We start from the raw sequence: 21,391 nt of genomic DNA, 5'->3' as shown, positions 1-21,391 counted from the left end.
TCCCACAGTAGGCAAAGTGAGAGAGAAGAGGAAGCTGTGTGACCCCGGGCCAGAGGAAGGATGGAACCAGAGCTAACGGGGAAAGTCATGATTGTTGAGCATTTAGCATGAAATACATATATATATCGTATACAACCCTTAATCCATTTGACATACACAGCATATCAACACTGACATGATATAGTGTGTATATATATACATATACACACACTATATCAACATATCAATACAGGAAACTGGAGACTTACCCCTCTAAAACATAATAATAATAACCCAAACTCTGTGTCGCCCCTGTAGGAAGACAATCAGCAAGGGTGAAGCAGGCAGGAGCCCGGGGGGGGGGGGGGGGGGGGAGGTCCTGGGTGTAGGGGGCTGTGTGTAGGGGGCTGGGTGTAGGGGGCTGGGTGTAGGGGGCTGGGTGTAGGGGGCTGGGTGTAGGGGGCTGGGTGTAGGGTGCTGGGTGTAGGGGGCTGGGTGTAGGGTCCTGGGTGTAGGGGGCTGGGTGTAGGGGGCTGGGTGTAGGGGGCTGGGTGTAGGGGGCTGGGTGTAGGGGGCTGGGTGTAGGGGGCTGGGTGTAGGGGGCTGGGTGTAGGGTGCTGGGTGTAGGGGGCTGGGTGTAGGGTGCTGGGTGTAGGGTGCTGGGTGTAGGGGGCTGGGTGTAGGGTGCTGGGTGTAGGGGGCTGGGTGTAGGGTCCTGGGTGTAGGGGGCTGGGTGTAGGGGGCTGGGTGTAGGGTCCTGGGTGTAGGGGGCTGGGTGTAGGGGGCTGGGTGTAGGGGGCTGGGTGTAGGGGGCTGGGTGTAGGGGGCTGGGTGTAGGGGGCTGGGTGTAGGGGGCTGGGTGTAGGGGGCTGGGTGTGTGACACATGCATAGAAGAACTGTGGTTTTCCTCAAACTAGAACGTGTCTGTGAGGACACATCAGAGGAGCTCACCTGCCCCCAGGTTGCCTGAGTAGGGACAAGGGGACGGCAGGGAGACATCTACATGGCTGGGAGGGGACATGGAGAGGAAAGCTCTAAAACCAATGCCTGAGAAAACACGGGGCTGGGGAGGGAGGGGGAATCAGAGACTTTCATCACTGCAAGGCTGTACGTGTGCATCAATGTTTACATCTTCCTGGATGTGAGTGTTCCTGGCATTGCCGTAGTGTCTGGCCGCTTGTGTGATTGTGTGATCGCTGAATCTTACGATAAAAAAAAAGTTCATCTGCAGTGTCCGCTGTGGGTTTCCTGTTCACGTCACTGATCCTGTCGCTGTTCACTCTACCGACAGACACCAGCTTACCAGTCCCTCCAGCTGTCCCTGCCTTGCAGACAGTGCAGCCTAGCAACTTGTAGACAGTGCAGCCTAGCAGCTTGTAGACAGTGCAGCCTAGCAACTTGCAGACAGTGCAGCCTAGCAACTTGCAGACAGTGCAGCCTAGCAACTTGCAGACAGTGCAGCCTAGCAACTTGTACAGTGCAGCCTAGCAACTTTTAGACAGAGGGGTTAGAGTGCTACTTCAGGGGGCAGGTAGTGTTCATATAAGTAGCTTAAGCCAAAAAGCTAAGCGTGAAAAAGAGAGACAGACAGAGATAGAGAGGTATGTAGGTTTGAAAAGTTGTTGGCAGAATCACTCGTTGAAAGGAGGATAGATGGGGATTTCAAAATCCTCGTTGTTGAAGTTAGCAGACTGATCAAGCATAGACAGCACGTCCTGGAGACAAAAAAGGAGCGAGTTAGCTTCTCTGTAACAGGGTTCTTGCAGGTTTCAGCAAGTCAAATTTAAGACATTTTAAGACCATAAAGATTGAAATTTAAGACCTACACGACGCATTACCCCCAAAAATATTCTAATCAAAGAAATTTAGAAAAAAATATTTTATTTCATTGAATTCGGTCATTGAAAAAGCATACATTTAATTTACAGATAAAACAATCACATTAGTGATTTTTGAATATTTTTTGGGCAAAGTTTGCAGCGAGCCTTGTACCTGGATCTGGGTACCGCTTGTAACCAACAGCGGAAATCGCTGTGATCTAGCCATGTCTCGTTGAAAGTACACTTTCCCATTTTCCACACGTAGCCGAACTTTAACAAACTCTGAGGAAGCGCAGACGTATTTCGCGGGCAGGTATTGCATTTATAACAGGATTTGTAGTTTTATCACCGTGTACATACCAACATCAATATCCCCCAGAAAGAACTACAACACCGAACCAACGTTCTGAGGGCAGCGTTCTGCTGGTTTCGTTTGTAGAGCTCCGCTTTGTAGGCTGCGACTCAATATATTTTTGCTACTTTGTCATAACTTTCTGCGGCCAGCAGTTCTGGAAATGAACGAGGGTAAAACCTTTTTTAGACCTGACTAAATTAAATTTAAGACCTCGGATGAAAATATGTCAGTTTTTAAGACGTTTTAAGGACTTAAATTTAAAGTTCTGAATTTTAGACTTTTTAAGACCCCGCGGGAACCCTGTATAAACCCCCCAACGAGCACCCCCCAGAGCTGTGCACTGCCACAGTGTGGCCAGGGAGGAGTGTGACGGTGTGGGACTTACAGGGAACATGTCTGACTGGTTGTTCTGAGCGTGAGGATGCTGCTCTGCGTTGCTCTGGGAGTGCTGCCGACCCTGCCACTGGGGCCACACGGCCTCCGCTGCCCTGGAGGGGAACTGCGCGCCGGACTGACTCCCATCTGGGAGAGAGGAGGGAGCAGGAGGGGTGAGAAGGACTGGGGCTACGCTCACGAACGCACGGAGAGGCACACGTTCTCCCGGAGCATACCATAGCCGTTGAGGTTGCCCCGGGCATTGACGGAAGCGTAGCTGGCTCCGCTGGGGGCGGTGGGGGACACGCCCGTGGGCATCTGGACAAACGAGGAGGAGGAGCCTCCGAAGCCTCCCATCGGGAACTGAGGGGAAAGCGTCTTCCCTGCTTGCGGCGCCCCCTGCTGGGAGGGAGGAGGAAACACAGCCTAACACTCACTAGGCAGAACATCCAGTTGTTCATCTCCTCTGCATGTGGTGTACATTAGTGTCATTTCCTGAAAAAAAATTCTACCAAAAATAACTTTTCTTAAAGTTCTAAAAAAACATCTTGAAAGGTTGAAAACATATATATACACTTATAAGAAAAGGTTAGATAAAAAAAAAAAGGTTGAAAATTTATATATAAAAATTAAAAAAACGTCAGACCATGCTGCTATAACTCACCTGGTTGTTGAACGGCAACCTAACCCCAGACACGCCACCTGTGGCAGGCCATACCCCCCCCTGGACGCCCGCCTGGAGGGGGCTGCTGGTGCTGGGAGGGCAGGAGGAGGGGCCGGAGTTTTGCCGAGACATCTGAGCCAGCATCTGACCAGCTGAGTGGGCAGGAGGAGCTACCTGAGCAGCCAGACCCACGGGTCTGAGGAGCAGAGCACAAGAGCTGGATCAGCACCACACACACCCACACACCTCTTCCACGTACGCACACACCTCCTACCACACACACACATGCCTCAGACACCCTAACAGAAACACACAACTCGGTTACCTGTAGGTGTCGCTGGGGCGTGCTGGGGTATAACCGTTCCCCTGGGGGAAGATCTGCCCCGCTGAGGAGGGGGGGGGCAGCCCCTTGGCCTGGTCCGGGCTGGGGTACATGGAGGGTGGGGGCAGCCCCTTGGCCTGGTCCGGGCTGGGGTACATGGAGGGTGGGGGCAGCCCCTTGGCCTGGTCCGGGCTGGGGTACATGGAGGGTGGGGGCAGCCCCTTGGCCTGGTCCGGGCTGGGGTACATGGAGGGGTAGATCTCAGGCTTCCCCAGGGCCTTACTGTGCTCTGGGCCTGCTGCGGTCACCGCCTGGACGGCCAACTGACACACACACACACACCTTCAACACACACTTCTTTCTCCACCTGGCTTAATCAGTAATGCATCCGTCTTCCATCTTCACTGTACACCTGGCTGCCAAGCCCCCGTGGCTGCAGAGTCTCCAGGCACGCTGGTGCTCCACCTGGCCCCGCCTGGGAACAAGGCCAGGGGTAACAAGGCCAGGGGTAACAAGGCCAGGGGTAACAAGGCCAGGGGTAACAAGGCCAGGGGTAACAAGGCCAGGGGTCCCGGCCACACTGCTAGTCATGGACCCTCATGTTGCTAGGAGACTTGTCTGGCTCTGAACTCGGGAAAGGAAGTGACACGGGGACATCCTGCTATTGTGTCCCTGTTCTAAAATTAGAATGTCTCTCTCTGGTGGCTGGAACCCCATAGATGCCGTGTACAGTGAGGAACTAACACACGGCGGAATGATAAGAGTACTGATCACACACACCTGTGGGAGGGTGATCTGGCCTGCCTCGTACCCTCCTCCGCCCTCCAGCTCCGCCTGCTGCTGCTGAAGCTGCCTGAGGACAGACAGAGACAGACACAGACAGGCAGACACAGACAGACACAGACAGACAGACACAGACAAGCAGACAGGTGAGTGTGGTGGAAATGAGATCTGATCTAAAGCCCCTCCACCGTTTCACCGGGAAACCTAGAAACAGTTGCTGATCCCACCACCAATCACCACGGTAACCAAAAGAAATCACCCGAAAGAGAGAGAGATATTTATATCGATATATATACATAGAGATAGAAAGAGAGAGAGATAGAGACAGAAAGAGAGAGGGTGAGAGATAGAGAGAGGGTGAGAGCAGTAGAGTCCAGTGAAGCAGCAGCCCCTGCTCTCCCAGTCAGTTGAGGGAGGACGATCTGATCTCACCTTGCTGCTACCTGCCCCGGGCTGAGAGCCAGGGGGGGGCAGTTAGGGCTGCTCTGCCCCAGGGAGGGGGCCAGGGGCCCCCCAGGGGAGGAGAGAGGGGTGAGGGGATCCTGAGATGAGGTTCTACACCCCCGCAATTACAGCGAAGGATGTGTGGGGGGGGAGTAATGGAGAGGAGGAGGACAGAGAGAGAGATCAGAGGATGATTCACTTCAGGAGGGGGGGGGGGGGGGGGGGGTAAGAGGATGATTCAGGAGGGGGGGGGGTAATCAGAGGATGATTCAGGGGGGGGGGGGGGGTAATCAGAGGATGATTCAGGGGGGGGGGGAGGGACAGTAGGGGAGGAATTCACTAACATGACTGACTTATTCGAACACACAGACACACAGCAAAGCTTTCCATGTTTCTTCTCAAACTGATGCAGACTGTACATTAAAGAGTGTTTGCGTTGAGTGGATGAAAGCTCACTTGATGTTGGCGTTGGTGCAGATGATGTACTCGATCTCCTCTGAGAAGGGGTTCTGGAAGGTGAAGGAGCTGGTTCTCATCAAGATCCACTCCCGGGACTTTGAGCGGAAGCGGAACATCACAGACAGAACCTGACCTTTCAGCTTCACAACCTGCTCAGGAGAGACAAGTCAACTTCTGTCATCAGAACTGCTCTCAGTCTCTCTTTTAATCTCTCTCTCACACACACACTCCCTCTCACACACACACTCCCTCTCTCTCACACACACACTCCCTCTCTCTCACACACACACTCCCTCTCTCTCACACACACACTCCCTCTCTCTCACACACACTCCCTCTCACACACACACTCCCTCTCTCTCACACACACACACTCCCTCTCTCTCACACACACACTCCCTCTCTCTCACACACACACACTCCCTCTCTCTCACACACACACACTCCCTCTCTCTCACACACACACACACTCCCTCTCTCTCACACACACTCCCTCTCTCTCACACACACACTCCCTCTCACACACACACCTACCTGCTGGAAGCTGTCTCTTAGTAAGCCCTGATCCTCATGATGGGCCAGATCCAGAATACTTTTCCCCAGCAGGTCCTGAAACACACAGATAAAACAGGTAGGAAGCACAGCCAGGCTTTGCGGACGGCAGCCCCCTCCACATATGACCCCAAGGCTGGGCAGGGGCACAACTGGAGACCCAGGCTGCGAGGCCTACCTGGGGCTGGTAGCCCACGGTGGCCAAACAGCGGTGGTCTACGAAGGTGAAGACGCCCTGGCAGTTGTGGCGTGAGATGAACTCCACCGGAACACTGATGCTGTTCATGTCGGAGTCACCCGGGCAACAGGTCACCTAGACAACCAAATGAGGAGTGTGTGATGGAGGGGGCAGGGGGGTACCTCTGTATATTGACCCTGCTGTTTGACTGATGGTGAGTCTGGTGATGTTGCTAACATTAGGCTGGCTTTGGCACAGAGAGGCCCAGGTTCAGAGGCCTGGCCTCTGCCTTTACACAGCCCCATGTTCAGAGGCCTGGCCTCTGCCTTTACACAGCGCCAGGTTCAGAGGCCTGACCTCTGCCTTTACACAGCGCCAGGTTCAGAGGCCTGGCCTCTGCCTTTACACAGCCCCATGTTCAGAGGCCTGACCTCTGCCTTTACACAGCGCCAGGTTCAGAGGCCTGGCCTCTGCCTTTACACAGCGCCAGGTTCAGAGGCCTGGCCTCTGCCTTTACACAGCGCCAGGTTCAGAGGCCTGACCTCTGCCTTTACACAGCGCCATGTTCAGAGGCCTGGCCTCTGCCTTTACACAGAGCCAGGTTCACTCTTACGAAACGATTGTGCAACAAGCGGCAGGTTTAAACAAACAAACTGGGTAAGTGCACACATGGTGGGGCATGCGTGGCCCTTCTTACCTGCAGTCTGCCGATGGCGACCAGGCAGTAGCGACTACCCTGGTTGTTGTCCGCCTCCTCATCTGTTAAATTCACTCCTAAAACACACACACACAGACACACGTCTTAACTTGCTGCTGGGAGATGCATCACAAATCTGTTGTGTTCCATAATCAGTTCGCTGCACGCTCCCAGGATGTCCAGTTCAGACACAGCAGGCTGGTTCCAACGCCCCCCCCCCCCCTCCTCCTCACCTGCAGGGGGCCAGGAGCGGATGTAGCCGGTGCAGTGGACCACGACATACTGGGACTCCCCCTCCTTTGTAGGGCCCAGACCGTTCCTGGAGAGAGGGAGACAGGCAGAGAGGTTAGCCAGGAAGCCCCCACCGGGACGGTGGGATGGCAGGGTGGAGGGGATGGCAGGGTGGAGGTGATGGCAGGGTGGAGGGGATGGCAGGGTGGAGGGGATGGCAGGGTGGAGGGGATGGCAGGGGTGGAGGGGATGGCAGGGGTGGAGGGGATGGCAGGGTGGAGGTGATGGCAGGGTGGAGGGGATGGCAGGGTGGAGGTGATGGCAGGGTGGAGGTGATGGCAGGGTGGAGGTGATGGCAGGGTGGAGGTGATGGCAGGGTGGAGGGGATGGAAGGGTGGAGGGATGGCAGGGTGGAGGTGATGGCAGGGTGGAGGGGATGGCAGGGTGGAGGTGATGGCAGGGTGGAGGGGATGGCAGGGTGGAGGTGATGGCAGGGTGGAGGTGATGGCAGGGTGGAGGTGATGGCAGGGTGGAGGGGATGGCAGGGTGGAGGGGATGGCAGGGTGGAGGGGATGGCAGGGTGGGGAGGGCTCACCTGTTCTGTTTCGAAGGATGCCCAGTCTGTTCATGCTCATGGGCTCCACAGGACACGAGCCACACCTGCGAGGGAGCACACGGGTCAATGAAGAGCAGGAACACACACACACACACACACACACACACACAGACTCTCTCACACACGGGTCAATGAAGAGCAGGAACACACACACACACACACACACAGACTCTCTCACACACGGGTCAATGAAGAGCAGGAACACACACACACACACACACACACACACACACACACACACACACACACAGACTCTCTCACACACACACACACACCTCATTCTGCAGATGAATGAACGACGGGCTCCAGCACACATCTTGACGGAGGACTGCTGCCCCTCCTTCTTATTGTTCCTGTCTTCAGGTCCAGCATCCTCCCTGAGAGGGAGGGACAGAGAAAGAGGGTGTCGTTATTCTTCCTTTTGTGGTTCTGAAACCCCGTCTGCAGGACAGACTGCAGGACAGACAGACTGCAGGACAGACTGCAGGAGCGGTGTCTCTGGTCTCACCTGTATTGTTGTTGTCAGACGTGGACAGCTGCTCGCGGAGCTTGTCCGTGTCGTCCGGGTGGAGCTGGTCGTACAGGGAGGAGCCCAGCCAGTCAGACTGGGACTGGTTGAGAACTGGGGTGACGGAGTCCGACACGTACACCACCCGCCCGCTGTCACATGACACCACAAACAGGAAGCCATCAGCCGCCTCCAGGATCAGGTGCTTCAGCTCCTACAGAGAGAGGGAGGGAGAGGGAGAGACAGCGAGGGAGAGAGAGAGAGGGAGGGAGAGGGAGAGAGACAGGGAGGGAGGGAGACAGAGAGAGGGAGGGAGAGGGAGAGACAGCGAGGGAGAGAGAGAGAGGGAGGGAGAGGGAGAGAGCGAGAGAGAGCGAGAGAGAGCGAGAGAGAGGGAGAGAGAGGGACAGGGAGAGACAGCAAGGGAGAGAGAGAGGGAGGGAGAGACAGCGAGGGAGAGGGAGACAGAGGAGACAGAGAGAGACAGGGAGGGAGACAGAGAGACAGGGAGGGAGACAGAGAGAGGGAGGGAGAGGGAGACAGAGAGAGACAGGGAGGGAGACAGAGAGAGGGAGGGAGAGGGAGGGAGAGAGAGACAGGGAGAGACAGGGAGGGAGACAGAGAGAGGGAGGGAGGGAGGAGACAGAGAGAGACAGGGAGGGAGAGAGAGAAACACGTGATCAGCAGAGGTGTAATAATATAATAATAATAATAAAAGATGTTATTTTGCCTTTCAAGGCACCCAATGACACCTTACCGCATAAAAACATACTAATAAAAATACCAAACAATACAAAAACACAAACATACAATCTATTGGTGTCTGTGTCTCTCGCCCCTCTCCCTACCTGGTCGGTGAGGAAGGAGGGCTTGTACGTCCCGTCTGCGTTAGTGTTGCCGCTTCCCCGCAGAGAGTTCATGTGCGACACGGCCATGCGCAGGATGGTCAGCTTGTCCGGTTTCCGTGCCAACGCGCTGCAGGTGGGCACCATGTCCGACAGCTCCGTGATGTAAGCGGTCATCTTGTTCCTCCGTCTCCTCTCGATCTCACTGTGGTTCTCCCTAGAGCAAGCGAGGGAGGGAGAGAGGGAGGACAGGAAAGGAGGGATGAAGATGGGGGGGGGAGGGAGGTGGGCAGGTAGTTGGACAACATGGAGTAGATTTTAGAGTAGAGCTATGTAAATATGCCAGTCCAGATGAGGTGGGATTGAGTCGATTGAGAGAGAAAAAGAGGATGTACCAAACAATGACCAGAGAGAGTGAGCGAGGAAGATAGGAAGGTAGAGAGCGTGGGGTCAGTGCGTGATCAAAAAGTGTGATAAAAAAAAGACTAAGAAAGGAGAGAGAGAGAGAGAGAGAGAGAGAGAGAGAGAGAGAGAGAGAGAGAGAGAGGAGAGAGAGAGAGAGAGAGAGAGAGAGAGAGAGAGAGAGAGAGAGAGGAGAGAGAGAGAGAGAGAGAGAGAGAGAGAGAGAGAGAGAGAGAGAGAGAGAGAGAGAGAGAGAGAGATAGAGGAGAGAGAGAGAGAGAGAGAGAGAGAGAGAGAGAGAGAGAGAGAGAGAGAGAGAGAGAGAGAGAGAGAGAGAGAGAGAAGAGAGAGAGAGAGAGAGAGAGAGAGAGAAGGGGGAGTGTGTGCATCAGGTTCTGACTCAAGCAGTGGTCAGACACCCAACATGAGACAGCAGACTGTCTCATGCACAAACGTGTTACGAGAAACAGTTGTGAATCACAGCAAACGTTTTATATGCACTGGTCAGGACAGCATAGCAGAGAAAATAGTATTGGTAACATTAGAAACAGGAGATCCAGCCTTCCAGAATGGTCCGGGCCATACCTGGTTAGTCTGATCATCGGCACAATTCTGATCATCCAGTAACCTTGAAATGAAACCAACCCACAGGGCTGACGACAAAGTTAGAATGAGAAAGAAGGAAAGGGAGATAAGGAAAGGGACTGGATGACTCTGCATTCACTCCCACACAACCCCACACACCACACCCCGCCACACCCCACCCCACACACACCGCCACACCCCCACACACACCCAACACACCGCCACACACCCACCCCACCCCACCCCACCCCACACACACCGTCACACCCCACTCCACCCCACCCCACCCAACACACCCACCCCACCACACCACACCCACCCCACCTACCTGGCAAAGCGCTCCTTGTCAATTAGAACCCCCCGTGTCATCATCACACCTGGGAGAGAGAGAGAGACAAAGAGAGAGAGGGTAGAGAGAGAGAGTGACAGAGAGAGAGAGGGCAGAGAGAGAGAGAGAGGGCAGAGAGAGAGAGAGAGGGCAGGGAGAGAGAGAGGGCAGGGAGAGAGAGGGGCAGGAGAGAGAGAGAGAGAGAGAGAGAGAGGACAGGGAGAGAGAGAGGGGCAGGGAGGAGAGAGGGCAGGGAGGGAGAGAGGGCAGGGAGAGAGAGAGGTCAGGAGAGAGAGAGGTCAGCGGAGTTTCACTAAGAGGTTCAAAACTTTGCTGAATAAATCCACAAATCAACAAAGGGTCGGAGGTAGAAAAGATGAGAGAAGTGTGTGTCATACCTAAACAGCTTGCTCCCATCGTCGTCGTCATCGTCAAAGTCTGGCCTGTGAAGTTGAACATAAACAGGACGACCATGTACACTACCATCACTGAGTTTACTGATGAGACACAACTGGTTATATTATGACACACACAATCAACACTTACACTGCCCGTCGTTTGTTGGTTCCCTTTCGGCACAACAGCCTCCAGCGTTTGCCGACGTCCCACCTGCCTCCATTCCCATGGCATCTGGTATATCTGTCAGAAGGTAGCACTAGCCATTAGAGCAAGCTAGTCAGTCATATACAAAACACAGAAGCTAACTAGCTCTATACACTCAATCTCTTGTTTCAAATTCAGAACAATATTGGGATTAGCTAGCTTGCTGTTTTATGAGGGCAGACCTTTTACATCGATACGTTGAGTCTAAGAAGGTCAGAAACCAGGGCAGTATGTGCTAATGGAGTTATGACATTGTGGGATTGCCAACACCAGTTGTGCTAGCTAGCTACAGTAAAGTAGCCCCATAGTCCGATAAACAAGATAATCAGCTAGCTAGAGCTAAAGCTAGCTGGGACACCTGACAACTGAGCTAGCAAGTATGAAGCTCTCCTAGTTATAACTGCTACAACTAGCTAGTATAGCATTAACAAGAATACTTGGTACTACCTAGGAGCAGTCATTAAACACAGAAAACACAACTAATATACGATATATCTGACCAAAGTGTATGGCTGGGAAATCGAGCCCATTAGACAAGTTTGCTAGGCCCCTTTAAGCAATGAACTAGTGTAGCTAGCTTGCTGCTACAAACAGCTAACTAACATCAGCTAGGGCTAGCTGCTACTTGCTCGTTAGAACGCGGCAGCCAGCTAGCCTAGGCAAATACTCTCAGTGTCACGGCACGCAACCAACCCAAGTGACAAGTCAAAGTCAGAGACCAATTGACATACACCAATTGATCAGTAAAATATATACACATTTTTGTCGGACTTTACCTAGATCAGAAGAGTCATGTCCGGATTGAATAACATAAACAAAACAAAAAACTTCGGCTGCGGAAGACTCCTCCCGAACCTCTTTCCTTGCGGATATCTCTCACCACTACTATACATTAATTGATCAAGTACTTGTGCGAAAACATGACTTCTGTTACTTTAATCATCTAACAAACGATAGAATTACGTCTAAATTATTTCTGTCCCTTTTCCTGTTTTCCCCCCGGGTTTAAAACCCCCTCTCACTACAAGATGGCGGCAGCCAAACTGGTTGAACTATTTCCATTTCTGTACATTCTATTGGACATCCCACTAGTTAGATACAAGTGACGCACAATAAGGACAGCCCTAATGTTAGGAGCAGATGATATTCCAAATCAAATTACATTCTTTACATACTTTCTTAGGATTTTGAATAAGAATTTGATCCCTGGAATGTCTGTGTTTTTAAACTGTGTGTTTAACTAGTGGGCTGTTTAGGTTGACATTGTTAATTTTAGCAGTTGTGTTGGTAACTGATAAAACACAGCTTACATTGGGACAAACTGGAAACAATAGGAATGCAACTGTGATTCATCTTCGTTTTTAATTATAATAATAGTACTTGCATCATCAACATGAGAAAATACAAAAATAACACTGTAATAATGAATGTTTATTGTACAGACTGTATAGACCGGGAGGCTATTGGTAAAAATTGGTATAAATGAGCAAAATGGTGGACTGTGGAGGACAGTGAAAGGTTATGAATGCAGAATTGTTTTAGAGTAATTGGTTCAAAGAGATGAATGAAGGGGCAGATGGAAGCGAGAAAGCTGACAGAGGAATGAGATGGAGGGGGGTGCAGGTGAGGGGTGCAGGTGAGGAGGGGGGTGCAGGTGAGGAGGGGGGTGCAGGTGAGGAGGGGGTGCAGGTGAGAGGGGGGTGTAGGTGAGGAGGGGGGGTGGTAGGTGAGGAGGGGGTACAGGTGAGGAGGGGGGTGTAGGTGAGGAGGGGGTGCAGGTGAGGAGGGGGGTGTAGGTGAGGAGGGGGTGCAGGTGAGGAGGGGGGGTGTAGGTGAGGAGGAGGGTGTAGGTGAGGAGGGGGTGCAGGTGAGGAGGAGGGGTGTAGGTGAGGAGGGGGTGCAGGTGAGGAGGGGGGTGTAGGTGAGGAGGGGGTGCAGGTGAGGATGGGGGTGTAGGTGAGGAGGGGGTGCAGGTGAGGAGGGGGGTGTAGGTGAGGAGGGGGTGTAGGTGAGGAGGGGGGAGATGGACAAAGATGAAAGCCAAAGAAATGAGAGAACATAATACATTACAGATAAGGCACTTGACAAACAACAACAATGATTTAAGCATACTGATAAAAATACAACACTTAACAGAGTGATTGAGTTCAGATCTTAAGATCTTGCCATTTCTGTAATATACATTTTGCATGAAATACCTGTAAACCCGTTTCTCAATATAAATCATACCTCAGATCACTGGCAAAAGTGAATAACACTTAAAATCTCACATAGAACATGAAACTCCTAGCTAGCATGGCCTCAATTTGTCCAGAAATACAGATGGGCGTAGTTCTTCAGGCCTATTCCAGTCACCTGAGATTTGTTTTTAAAACTCCTTATCCTGGCAGATCAATCCAGATGGATCGATCCATGTCAACTCCAGATGGATCGGATCCATGTCAATCCAGATGGATCGATCCATGTCAATCCAGATGGATCGATCCATGTCTTTTCTTTATGACATCATCTGTGTCAGTCAGGAAGATTCTATTGGATCACATTGCTCAGAACCAAGTTAGACTATATCAAACCAGAGACCTTCCACTTTGCAACACTTTCAGGACGCTATTCTTGGTAAGCTGGCATCTAGCTCTTGTATAGACAGAACTCCTTCCAAAATGAGTAATACTGATGGTAAACATTTGGTTGACACTGAGCGTCAAGTGCTTGCAGAGGGAAACAGGTTTCTGGTTAAAAGCATGAGCCAAACGTACCACACTGGACATGAGACCACACAACTGGTCCAAACTGATTTCGAGAAAAATATAACAGTTAAAAGATTAAAAAAATACAATTTGGCAGTATTTGGGTTCCTGACTGGCAGCTCCATTAATCAGAATTTCTTTGGGCTTTTAATTTAAAAAGAAAAACTGATGCTGAATGATTGTGGCCGCATCAGGAAACATAATTCTCTGCATCCAACATAAACAAAAGGCATTAGATATGTTTTAGTCTTGCATGAGCACCATTCTCTCCAACACACAGCCGTCTCCTCACAGTGGAGGACAGCACTGGTATCGTGAGAAACACCCATTGGAGATCCTCAGAATCATATAAAAAGGCATAAACCTGTGTCTGAAAACAGCCAGTTCGGTACAGAGCAAATGTCAATCTATGAATCAAACATTTTTATACTCATAACATGAATTTAAATCAATCTCGTGTGCTGAATAAAAAGAATTGACCCTAAACCCTGACTCCTGAAAAACCATTCTCAAGGGTCAGTGAAAATGACCTACTGGACAGTTACGAGAGAGCAGAGGTAAACTTGCACTCTGACTACCAGTATCAGAAGCTGCGAGGGACTACACGAGCATACATACACAACAAACACAGGTTGCACCGGAACTCAACAAAACAAACATCTTTGCATAGTTAGAATCATCAAACCAGGTTAATGAATGCCTCCTCAAAGCGTCTCATTCTCTTTCAGACTCACTTGGTCACCCTCCTGTACGGTTTCTCATCCATATGGCTTCCCAGGAAAGGGAACTCTGCATAGACACGATGGACAACATACTGTGGGATCAAGGCAGATGAAGCCCAAACTAAGGAAATAACTATAAAAGGCTTTAAGGCACACCAATACTGTAAGGAAAGCTTGACTTGAAGCAGCATCATTCTCTACCCTTCCCATCTCTGTCCCTCTTCACTTTCTCATCACCATTTCCCCTCTTTGTGTCATAATTGTTCACCCAAGGCCAGCCATATGAGACCAACATAAGTTACGTGGAAAAAACTATTTCGCAGCTGAGCGGTGTGAGTGCATCTATGTGTGAGTTTAACAATTAAAGTGTGTGTGTGTGTGTGTAGTGGGGGGGGGGGGGGCGGGGGGGTTGTGTATATGTTCCAGGTCCAGGTTAATGTAGTGTATCCAAAGTCACGACCTGAGTACCTATTCCTCTCCTTCATCGACATACCCTCTTTCATCTTTCTCTTTCCCTTTCATCTTTCTCTTTCTCTCCTCTCTCACGCTGAGGGACATGAGTTAGCACACTCTGTGTCCTTCTGTTTCTGTCAATCTGCCTTGGCATGGTTGTTGTTGTGGGCTGTGTGACATTCTGGACGGGTCCATTTTTCTGCACAACTTTTTTCTTATCGTCCTCCTCCGCCGAATCGTCCGTCTCGTCCTTGTCGCTTCGCTCATCCTCCACGGTTTCCTGAGTGTTCGGAAGAATTTGGGAAAAAGAGGAATCGAGAAGAGTTAAGACACAATTACTAGTCAGACAGACAAGCACTTCCTGAGATCTGGGCTTTGTCAGATGAAGCCTGTCACATCATTGCTGTGTGTGTGTGTGACCCAGTGGGTGTGTGTGTGACCCAGTGAGGGGTGTGTGTGTTTGGGGGGGGGGGGGGGGGGGTGTACACATACATTGCTTGTAAGGAAACGAACTGCCATCCTTATGATGAGGATGGCCCAGAAGATGTGGAGACACTGCAGAGTCAGCATGAGGCTGTTGAAGAAGTAGTACCCGAAGAAGGGAGGGTAGAGGGTCAGAGGGTACACCCACGTCCAGTACATGATCCTGGGAGGGAGACACAACCACACACCCTGAACATCACCAGTCACAGGGACCATCTTCATTAGCAAGTGTGGTTATGTGTACCTGTGTGTGTGTGTGTGTGTGTGTGTGTGTGTGTGTGTGTGTGTGTGTGTGTGTGTGTGTGTGTGAGAGAGACTAACCAGAAGGGAAAGATAACAAGTCGAGTGATGATGAATATTGCAGCGAAGAGGATAAAGATGTAGTTACAGGTGTTCTTCCAGCCAGCGTAGTTAAACATCTTGGCAGACTGTCAAAGTCAAACAGAAGAGGAAGAGGAAATTAAACAAGAAGGGGTGACAGACATCCATTCCACAAGGGGGCAGCGTTGAATCTCACTGCTTTACATCGCCTCACCCTTATCCAGAGCGACTTACAGTAACTACAGGGACATTCTCCTCTAGGCAAATAGGGGAAAGTGCCTTGCCCAAGGACACATTTACATTACATTTACATTTAGTCATTTAGCAGACGCTCTTATCCAGAGCGACTTACAGTAAGTACAGGGGACATTCCCCAGAGGCAAGTAGGGTAAAGTGCCTTGCCCAAGGACACAACGTCATTTTTGCACAGCCGGGAATCGAACCAACAACCTTCTGATTAATAGCCCGACTCCCTAACCGCTCAGCCATCTGACACCCTTTAAGGGGGGCCCATGGTTGAACGTGTTGGGGTGCGCATGCGGGCGCCGGACACCGTACCTCTAAAAAGTAATCGGACGTGTCGTGCAGCAGCATGATGAGAGTACCAGCTCTGATGTAGTTGACACACCAGGAGAAGCTGATGAGCAAGATGGTGGCCACATGGTGGATGATCTGCTCCCTGAAGTCCTGTTGAGAGCAGGGGGAAGAGACGGTGGGGAAGGAGGGAAGGAGGAGGGGGGGCAACTGAGCTTTGATCAGTGTGCTGAGAGAGATCGTAATAATTTGGGGAATTGTTCGTACATTAGCCCGCTGTATGAGGAAGAGTAACGTTTGTATTTTGTGTTTATGGTAAAGTATTCTTGAAATATTTTTACATATGGCTGACCTTTAACTCTTAATCTAATCTAACTAAGTGTGTTAATGATTAATCTGTGATTGATTTACTGACGATGATTCACTGATAAATCATTTGATTGACAATCATCGACAATCCAACCTAACATAACCTAATGTAAACCTACCAGTAAACACACTTAACAATGACCTGACATTGCCTATGAGGATATTTGTTGCATTATCTGTGAAGTCGAACGTTTATATGTTTAGTCTGTGTGTTTGTTTGTACTGGGTCAGAGGGAACCAGAAAGGCAGGGGGGGGGGGGCGACATGGGGGTTAAGTCATGCCAGGAGGACTTTGTGTTAATGAACACGCTGTCTGTACCCGTGTGTTTAAGTGACCCTGGTAGAGCAGAGTCCGAATACATGTAAACACACACAATCCCCTTAAACCTTCTCATAGTCTAATGTCCATTGTGACATCAGGCCATAGGCTCATGCAGTGCAGATCTAAAGGTGTTGGAAAAGGCGTAGCTATCACAACAATGAAGTCTCTTCCTGTCAAAGGTGAAGGAGTTTGGTTAGACCTACGTGAACAAAGGCTGACTTTGCAGAGGCCCGATCACATGATACACGTAACAGCTGTGTACAGCTCTCTCTAGTCATGCTGCTAACAGCATGTTAGCGTTTACATAACACAGGCTCGGACCCTGGATGCTGTCTGCTTGGATCAATGACGATATCAGATTGTGTTATTAATAGTGTTATACGATACATCGTGATGATATCATGTTCCGTATTACATTATTTAGTAGAGTTTTTTGCAGGACGGGGTCTTACTTTGCGTTTGACGTCGGAGGCCACACTGACGACCAGGGAACCATAGAAACCCAACTCTATCAGTTAGTACCAGTACTGAGATGGGAGGAGGGTCTGGAAGGCAGGAGGGAATACGAAAGAGAGAGACAGAGAGAGGGAGAGAGAGAGGGAGAGAGGGAGAGAGAGAGGGAGGGAGAGAGAGGGAGAGAGAGAGGGAGAGAGGGAGAGATGAGAGAGAGAGAGAGAGAGAGAGAGAGAGCAAAAAATAGATTAACAGACGCCCAGCACACATGAATCTAAGCCACCGAGGCGTGTCGGTGGACCCCAGCCCCCTGGTGACTCACCATGGTGGGAAGCCCTCCCACATCTGCTTGACGTCGTACAGCCAGGGTTTCTAACAGGGCAGACAGAGACACACATTACAACACCAGACACCAAACCGGTCTTCATACCGTTAATAACATCATGGCCGACACGAGCCAAGGTCTGCGTCGTCTTGGCGGCTGTTCTTGGCGTTTGGTGTCATGTTGACCAGGGTGAGCGATGTGAGGGTTAAACAGTGCGACTCACGTTGACGAGGACAGCCAGACCAGCGATGAAAGCAAGCAGGTAAAAGGTGAATCTCCAACTGCAAGAGAAGACACAAATATACACGTTGTAGTTGATGGTGAGGTAGAGAGCACTGACAGACAAGTATGTAGCCACACACTTTCACAGAGGATTATTTGAGCAGTACTGAATGTCTGGTCAAATCTGCTACACCAACAATGTCAAGTAAGGACACATACACACATCTGCGTGCACACACACACAGAGTGTGAAGAGACAGAAAGGGAGAGAGATAGGGAAACAATAGTAGCTGTAAAAAAGAGATTGCAGAGAGAGACAGTGAGCCTGTTGTCCAAAGAAAAACAACAGATTCATTCAGGAAAAAGATGCTGTGATTCATGAAAAAAAGAAAACACATGAAAATGCACACCAACAAACACACCAACAAACACACCAACAAACACACAAACTGTCTCCAAACCCACAGTGACACAGGTCAATTCTAACATGCTTTCATAAACACACACTGAAATTCCCAATAAGTAAGATGCAAACTGATAAAGGAAGGATGACGGATGGTGGAACTAGTAACTACACACACACACACACACACACACACACACACACACACACACACACACACACACACACACACTGTGTGTGCAACAGCAGGCCATGCCATCGATCACAGTGCTGGACCAGCAGCTTGTAAGTCCACTAATGGAGGATTTGACAAAAGCAGATGTGAGCATCAGTCTGCTCTCTGCCTGTCAGTGCTCTCTGGTCTTATCCAGTAATCACAGCATTAGTACAACGGACCCCGTTCCAATTTGATGACAACACCGAGACAGAGAGATATAAATAAGCTGAGGTTGGCGATTGAGTCAGACAGTCCTTTAGGTCTGGAGGTTTGGAGGGGGAGGGAAGGGGGGGGGGCAGTACGGTGGGGTTAGGCCTCCACAAAAGCAGTCTGTCAGAGTGTGTGTGGGATATAAAAAGAATCAGACTTTGACCCCCTGATGTGTCAGGGGGCAGTGTAGGAGAGATGGGCAGGTGGTCCAGTGTGTGTTTGAGTGTGTGTTTGTGTGTGTTTGAGTGTGTGTTTGAGTGTGTGTTTGTGTGATCATGTGTGTTACATGTACAGAGAGAGAGAGAGAGAGAGAGAGAGAGAGAGAGAGAGAGAGAGAGAGAGAGGAGAGAGAGAGAGAGAGAGAGAGAGAGAGAGAGAGACTAGAGTGTTTTGCCTACCTGGCCTCTCTAAACTTCTTCAGCAGACAGGGTCTGTCCTGGTTCCTGCGTCTCCGGAACCATCGCTGCACCTGCCGTTCTGAACACCCTGTCTGCTTGGACAGACTGTCTACAGAAACTCTGAGAGAGAGACAGAGAGAGGGAGAGGGGGAGAGAGGAAGAGAGAAACGTGACCTAGTCAAACTCTGAGTCTATGATCAGGGCCTCCGGGTGGGGCTGAGTGGTGGTTAGTGGTAGTACTGGGCGGGTATGGCTGTGCTGCAGAGACGGATGCTGGCTTGTGTTACCTGTGTGGGGTTCTTAGTTATGTTACAGTAGTGGAACTCCAGTGTGGAGTTGGGTGACACCCTGAGTCGAACGGTCTCTTTCACCCCCAGCAACACAGCGAGAGGTCAGCCACTGTCCTGCAGAGACACACGGATGGCAGGAGGGAGGGATGAGGGGGGGGTGGACAAACTGAGAGGTTAGGTGAAATGAAGATTGGTGGACAGAGCAACACAGAGCGGTTGGAGATGAGACATGGTCTATCAGCGCGGGCTGTCTTCAGGTGCATTGGGGTTTTTTTTGCTTTCAGGGCAATTGTTTGAAATGCATTTCTTAAAATCGACACTGCGCGATATACATGAACATTTTGATTGAATCGTAAATGACAGAATGCACTTGTAATGGTTGTACAAACTAGGTGTGACAGAGACAGAGAGAGAAGGTACAGGAAACCAGAGATGTGATGATTGACTTTGAAAGAAATAAACCCACAGAGACACCCACAGATGAAATGACTGGCTGAGGTAAAATAATCTGACCAAGGAGAGAGAGAAGCAGAGATGCAGACCAAGCAAAAGTGGGAGTATGAGTAAAAGGTTGTAGTTAGAGAGAGATAGAGAGATAGAGAGTAAAGGAGAGGAGAGGAGGAGAGAGGAGAGGAGGGGAGAAGAGGGGAGGAGAGAGGAGGAGAGAGGGGAGGAGAGGAGGGGAGAGGAGGAGAGAGGAGGGGAGAGAGAGGAGGAGAGAGGAAGGGAGGGGAGAGGAGGAGAGAGGAGGGGAGGGGAGAGAGGAGAGGAGGGGAAAGGAGGAGAGAGGAGGGGAGGGGAGAGAGGAGAGGGAGAGAGGAGGAGAGAGGAGGGAGAGGAGGAGAGAGGAGGAGAGAGGAGGGGAAAGGAGGAGAGAGGAGGGGAGGGAGAGAGGAGAGGAGGAGAGAGGAGGAGAGAGGAGGGGAAAGGAGGAGAGAGGGAGGGCAGAAGAGGGGAGAGGAGGGGAGAGGATGAGAGAGGAGGGGAGAGGAGGAGAGAGGAGGAGAGAGGAGGGGAGAGGAGATGCAGCAGGCAAGAACAGAGGTGACCCTTTAGAGAACAGAAAGGCAGATGGATGAGGGGAACAGGGAGGACAGAGATGGAGGAGAATAAGAGAACAGACAAACTAAGGAGAACTCCCAGCGAGTGCCGCTGTAGGAGGAGTGAAGCGGTGAGGGGTACAGTCAGACAGAGGTACTGACCTTTCAAAAGATCTGTCGCACCACAAGGAAAGCCAGGGCGATGGGCAGGGCGGCCCAGGAGGTCACTAGTTTTAGCGTAGACCCGTCCATCTTTGCTCTCAAGGTCGGCCCATCCCAGACCTTCTGGGAACCACAGCGTCTCCTGCCAAAACCACGCCCTCAGATCCTCCAGCATTCTGGAGAGGAGGGGAGGGGAGGAGAGGAGGGGAGGGAGAGGAGGGGAGGAGAGAGGAGGGGAGGAGAGGAGGGGAGGGAAGAGAGGAGGAGGAGGGGAGGGGAGGGGAGGAGGGGAGGGGAGGGGAGGGAAGAGAAGAGAAGAGAAGAGAAGAGAAGAGAAGAGGAGGGGAGGGGAGGGGGAGGGGAGGGGAGGGGAGGGGAGGGGGAGGGGAGGGGAGGGGAGGGGAGGAGGGAGGGGAGGGGAGGGGAGGGGAGAGGAGAGGAGGGGAGGGGAGGGGGGGAGGGGGAGAGGAGGAGGTTTAATACTAAATTCTGTAGAGGGAGTGAACAAGTGTTCCCACATGTTGAAGAGATACAGCAGTTCACACAATGTTCCAAAAGGTTTACAAAGTGTTTTAGGTGTGCAAAGTCCATGTTCTGAGCCGTTTTTAATACAAACCTTTTTTGCATTACTAACTAATCTGCAGGTTTAAAAATGAAAGATTATTAAGCAACACAATAAACAGGAATTAGATGCTGCCCAGTTTAAATACTGCAGGTCTTATTAGGTCTGTAGTTCACTCATAAAGCATAGAAAAGCTTCAAATTCACCAGGTGGTGGTAGGACCTCTTGAGGAACGTCCGACCAAAATGAAAACCAGGTTTGCTCTACCGTCATGTATATAGCATCATGCATCTCTGATCACACCGTGATCCACTCCTTAAAGACAAGTCCAGCTGGGGGGATTTCACCTCAACATGAATGCAACATTAAGGAGTGGCCGAAAGCGGAGAGCGAGAGTTAGGCAGCACAAGC

At 50.9% G+C, this 21,391-nt stretch overlaps 3 protein-coding genes across 3 annotated transcripts in view; all 3 read right to left on the bottom strand.

The window, feature by feature from the left end:
- Nucleotides 1-379: 379 nt before the first annotated feature.
- Nucleotides 380-10,779, bottom strand: LOC136943775 (aryl hydrocarbon receptor nuclear translocator-like). The gene is given in 22 exon segments (XM_067237227.1): nt 380-1,695; nt 2,541-2,677; nt 2,767-2,932; nt 3,195-3,390; nt 3,520-3,839; nt 4,297-4,369; nt 4,732-4,854; nt 5,200-5,351; nt 5,737-5,811; nt 5,933-6,067; nt 6,630-6,706; nt 6,863-6,953; nt 7,460-7,520; nt 7,752-7,824; nt 7,827-7,853; nt 7,985-8,198; nt 8,833-9,046; nt 10,145-10,165; nt 10,167-10,193; nt 10,543-10,587; nt 10,691-10,710; nt 10,712-10,779. Coding segments are annotated over 22 exon segments (2,394 nt in total). The 5' UTR covers nt 10,775-10,779; the 3' UTR covers nt 380-1,611.
- A 4,027-nt stretch (nt 10,780-14,806) lies between these two features.
- On the bottom strand, nt 14,807-20,594 carry cers2b (ceramide synthase 2b; the record flags this gene model as incomplete). The annotated part of the gene is given in 12 exon segments (XM_067237228.1): nt 14,807-14,847; nt 14,850-14,949; nt 15,162-15,315; nt 15,474-15,580; nt 16,032-16,160; nt 17,151-17,243; nt 17,470-17,523; nt 17,700-17,757; nt 18,927-19,035; nt 19,195-19,330; nt 20,419-20,475; nt 20,477-20,594. Coding segments are annotated over 12 exon segments (1,155 nt in total).
- Nucleotides 20,595-21,277: 683 nt separating this feature from the next.
- The window catches only part of adamtsl4 (ADAMTS-like 4), a 14,910-nt gene continuing 14,796 nt past the window's right edge, over nt 21,278-21,391 (bottom strand). Inside the window, exon 6 of the mRNA XM_067237334.1 lies at nt 21,278-21,312. Within this exon, the coding sequence (XP_067093435.1) occupies nt 21,278-21,312 (35 nt within the window). The remainder of the gene's footprint in view (nt 21,313-21,391) is intronic.

Source organism: Osmerus mordax, chromosome 6 (genome assembly GCF_038355195.1).
Source record: "Osmerus mordax isolate fOsmMor3 chromosome 6, fOsmMor3.pri, whole genome shotgun sequence".
Classification (NCBI taxonomy): Eukaryota; Metazoa; Chordata; class Actinopteri; order Osmeriformes; family Osmeridae; genus Osmerus; species Osmerus mordax.
The sequence above is the reverse complement of the archived record's forward strand: the minus strand, read 5'-3'. Positions and strand labels throughout refer to the sequence as shown.